The sequence below is a fragment of the Zeugodacus cucurbitae genome, chromosome 5 (genome assembly GCF_028554725.1).
Source record: "Zeugodacus cucurbitae isolate PBARC_wt_2022May chromosome 5, idZeuCucr1.2, whole genome shotgun sequence".
In the NCBI taxonomy this organism is placed as follows: domain Eukaryota; kingdom Metazoa; phylum Arthropoda; class Insecta; order Diptera; family Tephritidae; genus Zeugodacus; species Zeugodacus cucurbitae.
The window spans coordinates 27543731-27549380 of record NC_071670.1 but is presented as its reverse complement, the minus strand read 5'-3'; the positions used below and the strand labels follow the sequence as shown (position 1 = coordinate 27549380).

At 36.0% G+C, this 5650-nt stretch overlaps 1 protein-coding gene across 2 annotated transcripts; it reads left to right on the top strand.

Moving 5' to 3' along the window:
* Positions 1 to 886: 886 nt before the first annotated feature.
* LOC105215404 (RNA-binding protein 25) lies at positions 887 to 4357 on the top strand. 2 transcript variants are annotated; one of them, XR_003752573.2, is made up of 10 exons: positions 887 to 1204; positions 1266 to 1395; positions 1452 to 1560; positions 1623 to 2477; positions 2549 to 2729; positions 2801 to 2910; positions 2990 to 3669; positions 3739 to 3831; positions 3893 to 4145; positions 4205 to 4357. XR_003752573.2 is itself a non-coding variant. In XM_054232434.1 (10 exons), exons 2-10 carry the CDS (start codon positions 1142 to 1144, stop codon positions 4295 to 4297), a joined length of 2628 nt encoding a protein of 875 aa, XP_054088409.1. In that variant the 5' UTR covers positions 944 to 962; positions 1032 to 1141; the 3' UTR covers positions 4298 to 4357. The 2 variants fall into 2 exon arrangements, 1 of the variants encoding a protein (XP_054088409.1); XM_054232434.1 differs by having other exon boundaries at positions 944 to 962; positions 1032 to 1204; positions 3739 to 4145.
* Positions 4358 to 5650: the final 1293 nt, after the last annotated feature.

Below are 5650 nucleotides of genomic sequence, written 5' to 3'. Positions count from 1 at the left end.
TTGCTCGTCACTAGTTTCCTTTTTGAATAAATTTCAAATGGAATTTTATCAGTGTTACAAATTTCCACATATAAATATTGTCATTGCAAAAGGAGTTAAGTAGTTATGTTCATAATATTGGCGACACTATTATTGAAACTCTTCTTCTTCTTGACTGGCGTAGACACCGCTTACGTGGTTGTAGCCGAGTCCACAACATCGCGCCACGCATCTCTCCTTTTGGTAGTTTGGCGCGAATTGGTAATACCAAGTGAAGACAGGTCCTTCTTCACCTGGTCCTTCCATCGGAGTGGAGGTCTCCTTCTTCCTCGGCTTCCTCCGGCGGGTACTGCATCGAACACTTTCAGGGCTGGAGTGTTTTCGTCCATTCGGACAACATGACCCAGCCAGCGTAGCCGCTGTCTTTTTATTCGCTGGACTATGTCTATGTCATCGAACAACACATACAGTTCATCATTCCATCTTCTGCGGTATTCGCCGTTGTCAATGTTTAAGGGATCATAAATCTTCCGCAAAACCTTTCTCTCGAAAACTCCTAGTGCCGTCTCATCGGATGTTGACACCGTCCACGCTTCTGCACTATAAAGTAGGGCGGGAGTGATGAGGGACTTGTAGAGTTTAGTTTTTGTTCGTCGAGAGAGGCCTTTGCTTTTCAATTGCAATTATTGAAACTCACAAGCTACAAAACAGGAAATAAATTTCCTGGAATGATTGTCACGATAATTATTGCCGAATATGAAATATATGGAGTGTCCATTGACAATTGAAGTTGCTTAGATGTCAAAATGCTCGCTAGAACGAAAATGTATATTATAATATGGCAATACGTACCATATAAACGCTACCAGAAAATATTATTATTAACATTTTTAATAGTATGGCATCTTTGGGTGGTCCGCCATCATTTGATTGAAATAGGATGGCAAGTAGTGTGTGGCAATTTTTTTTGGAATTGTAAAAATGTGTGCGTGCAACTTCAATTGAATTTAAGAATTCTTTAGCAATACTTTACGGATTCTATTCTATTCCAGTGTTATCTTGCTAATAACGGTTTTTGAATTGAGTTACATAAAACTAACAGTGTCTTTAAAGTTCCGACTTTTTTACTGAAGTTGTACCATTACAAATTATTCCAAGCATTATGTCGTATCCATCTCGCGCACCTATACCACCATATATGAATCCGACTATACCACCTCCTCATGTAAGTTATATATAAAACGTATCTAATTTTTATACATACAATTTCAATATGTGATGAATAGATGATGCCTCCTATGCCATCAGCAAGGAATTACAGAAGTTCAGCTACGATCAGCTCCCAACCAACAGTTTACCAACGTATACCTGATCCGGTACCTCAGTTTCGTGGTCCAATCATTACGGTTTTCGTCGGTATGTGCAGGAAAAAAATTGTTTTTATTTCTATTGAAATATTAATTTTACTCTAGGAAATATAAGTGAACGAGTGCCTGAAGCGTTGATCAAAAGAATTTTGGCAGCTTGTGGTGTAGTGGTGAATTGGAAACGAGTTTCTACTTTTGGTTTTTGTGAATATGAGTAAGTTTCTATTTGTAAATTATAAAATACTGTACATAAAGGAAATATTTTTAAATTATTAGTGGACCTAATGCCGGCATGCGAGCAGTACGCCTTCTTAGTGAACTTGAACTAGATGGAAAGAAACTTGTGGCTAAAGTTGATGCAAAAAATAAACTTCTTTTAGATAACTACAAAGAAGAAGAATTGAAAAGTGGAATCAATGTTTCCGCGGTAGATGAAAAGTCGGAAGATGATTATGTTCTAAGTCAAATGAGAAAAGTACTGGATGATCATAAACATGAATTCGAGGAGTTCGATTCCAATTCTCGTGGTGACGTATATGGAGGAAGAATAAATAAATCTAAAATTACTCGGCCGGAAGATAAAATGACAAAAGTTCTAAACGAAACTAATCTTGAAGAAGAAAAGAGAAATTTGATCAGCAGCGAAATCGGGAAGTTCAGAAAAAGAGCAGAAGCCGACGAAAACCGAAAAGAAAAGGAAAAGGAAAAAATGAGAGAAAAAGAGAAAGATAAGGAAAGAGAATATGAAAAAGAAAGAGAAAGAGAAAAGGAACGGAAACCATCTGATGTAGTAAAAGACAACATAAGTGAGGAAGATTGGGATGCTGAGGAAAAAAAGATCCCAGTTGATAAAGTTGAAAGAATGTCAAGTCGAAAAGACCGTCACTCTAGTAGCATGTCACCAAACAGAAAGGAAAAGGAACGAGAAAACAGAAGAAGAAGAAGTAAATCTCGTTCGCGGGAAAGAGAACGTGACCGGGAATATAGAGAACGAGAAAGAGAGAGAGAAAGAGAGCGGGAACGTGAACGGGAACGTGAAAAAGAACGTGAAAGAGAAAGAGAACGTGAACGAGAACGAGAAAGAGAAAAAGAGCGTGAACGAGAACGTGAAAGAGAAAGAGAACGAGAAAGGTAAACATTTTAAGCAAATTTCATAAAATGTGTATTCAATCTGCAATAATTTATAACAATTACCAACACAGGGAACGCGAAGAAAAAATCGTTAAAAATATTAAGGATCTACACAGAGAGAAAGAAGTCGAGGAAGAGCTACGAGAGCGTAAGAAAGCTGAAAAAAAAGCTAGAGAAAAGGAAGAAGCTTACCAAGAAAGACTAAAAAACTGGGAATTACGGGAGAAACGAAAGGCGAAAGAGTACGAAAAGGTTTGTTTATATGACGTAGTGCATGGATGAAATGACAATCTGTAAATGTATACCAAATATTATATTTAAAGATACGAATTAAGGACAAAATGAAACTAGAAGAACGTGAGAAGGAAGCGAAAAGACTTAAAGAATTCGTTGAAGATTATGATGACGAAAGAGATGATCATAAATATTACAAGTAAGGCATATCAAAATAGTATTGTACAAATCTATATACAGACATATTTCTTAAACGACTGTGTACCGCGCTTTTTCAGGGGCCGAGAACTCCAAAGAAGATTGGGTGATCGCGTCCGAGAAGCAGATCTCGATGCTAAAGATCGCAATAAAGAACAAGAAGAATTGGAAGAATTACGTAATAAAATATTCAGTGGTGAATATGAAAATCCTTCACAAGAATATGAGAGGGCAAAAAAAGAACATGAAAAATTATATAAACCTCAAATATTAATTGATGTAAATTTGGAAAATTTACAACGAAAGGAACGCGAGAAGGAGAGAATTAGAGAAAAACTGCAATCTATTGAAAGTAAACGACTCTTGCTTGATGTTAACTCAAATGATGAAGGCGAATTAAATTCTCTAACAAAATCATATTCCGTAGAATCAATTTCTAACGATGATGCGAATTCCCGACCTGATTCCGCATCAAATATAGATACCAGCTACAGTCGCCATGGTTCTGAATCACGTGATTTTGTACCTAGCGTGAATTCTCAGACAAATAACTCTACACCTTCAAGTACATTACAGAATGTAAACAATTCCAGATCTCAGAATACCGATGTTACAACGCCGCCCACACAAGCTCCCGTTATAAGTCTTAACTTAGGTGCGAACTCGAAAAAGAAGAAAATTGAATCGACAGGTGTTTTCAACGCTGACGAGGATATAGACGATGAAAGTAACTCAAAGAGACGAAAATTGGTTCCATTAGGTAACTTATTTTGCTATTTGACATTTTTTATATATTTATGTGATATCAAAATGTATTATTTTAATTTAGATTATGATGACAATCAATCGAGAGCTGGGGGAGGTACATCACAGACGGACCGCCAAAATTCAAATGCCGGAAAACCTATTTCTAAAAAACATGGTAAGAATGATACTGCCAGTCAAGAAACAGTGAATAACAAAAAGGAGGAAAATAATACTAGGATACATGATGAAAAACGACGTCACATTAAGAGCATTATTGACAGGATTCCTACACAAAAGGAGGATTTGTTTAATTATAAGCTGGATCGCAATGAAATCGATAACAACCTCATGGAACGAAAAATACGCCCATGGATAAATAAAAAGATCATTGAGTATATCGGGGAGCCCGAACCAACTCTTGTAGATTTTATATGCTCTAAGGTACTTGCTGGAAGTTCACCTCAAAGCATTTTGGATGATGTGCAAATGGTATGCAATATTTATGAGATCTTTTAAATTCGAAAGCATAAATATATGTATTTATTTAGGTCCTAGACGAAGAAGCAGAAGTATTCGTTGTTAAAATGTGGAGATTGCTGATTTATGAAGTAGATGCAAAAAAAATTGGGATAGGTAAATAATTTGTGTAATATTAAGTTGCATATTTATATAAATAAAATAAAATTAAATCAGATATTCAACGTATCGTTTAATAGATATAATATTATTAGCATATTTTGGAATATATATATTTATTAAATCATAGTTAAAAAATATTCGCAGTTTCAAAAGTCCAGGTTCCTTTGTAACTGCTTTACAGACATATGTACCAACAACACCCAGAGAGCAGCGAATATACATATATACAAAAGTCGAACGGGTAGACGTAAATATATTTTATATTTTTTCAAAATAGGGCAAATTGAGCCAGTGGCAAATCATCCTCGCTATCGAACTCGCCAGAGTCCCAGTTCAGTACTTTTGACTAAGTATTTTTAATTACATTTTGCGGCAACTCATCCCATGTTTGTTTCAAAAAAATATGTCATATCGGACTGAATGCCGTTTTAAAAGACAGTTTAAATCTCCTCCTTCACCTAATAGCTGCACAAGTAACTTATTTCTATAAATCAGCTTAGTTAACTTTATGGGGTTTTGGTCCATTGGCTACAACGCTGCTGACACGTTCGGGGGAAAAACATGACAACTATGTTTCCGTCATCACTTCGAAGCTTTTCAATTGGTGCGTGAGTAGTTGTCAATAAGCAAACGCGCTTACGGTGGCAAAGGGTTTTCTTGAGAAAAACGCATGACCTAAGAAAGTCCAGCTTTTGAAACACATTACATATGCATTTTGTTCACCTTACCTCTGAATATCTGATGAAACCACTGGTGGAAAATCCATTAAAGCATCTTGGGCGTTTGGCCTTTCCTATAACTAATGGCTTTAATTTGTGTGATCCATCTACGTTTGCACCTGGTAAAATTGAAATGCGTTCTTTTTGTATTCTGTACCCAGGAGTTTTTTTTTTCCGATAGACAACGGAAAAATAGCCCACTTTCATCGACATTATATATTTTATAGCCCCATTTCAGCAACTTTGTTGCGGAAAGTGCGTATGAAAGTAGTTATAAACTCAATATTACTGGAAAGTATTTCACCACAATTTTTTAAGTATCGAATGACATGACGATGTTTAAATTTTGTAAACCATCTATCGCTGGCATTGAATGCATTTGCCTTGGTGACAGCATCCAGAATCAAGTCTTTCTTGGACTTTATGTAGCGGATTGCAGACTTCGTAACATTAAAATCCCTAGCCAGTCGATTGTCTTGGACATCTTTCTCCAGTTTGTTTAATATTTGAACCTTTAGCTCCAAAATAAGTGTATTTTTCTTACGTTTAGACGACATTTTTCAAGATACACTTCCACTTTGCAAACAAAACTAACCAAACTTTGTAAAAAATTTGTTTGGGATTCCCCCTTTATAT

Excerpts from the sequence above, each read along its gene's own strand:
- LOC105215404 (XM_054232434.1), top strand. The coding sequence starts at position 1,142 with ATGTCGTATCCATCTCGCGCACCTATACCACCATATATGAATCCGACT. Across the intron at positions 1,561-1,622 it reads TTTGGTTTTTGTGAATATGA|TGGACCTAATGCCGGCATGC; the intron begins GTAAGTTTCTAT and ends TTAAATTATTAG. Across the intron at positions 2,478-2,548 it reads AGAGAAAGAGAACGAGAAAG|GGAACGCGAAGAAAAAATCG; the intron begins GTAAACATTTTA and ends TTACCAACACAG.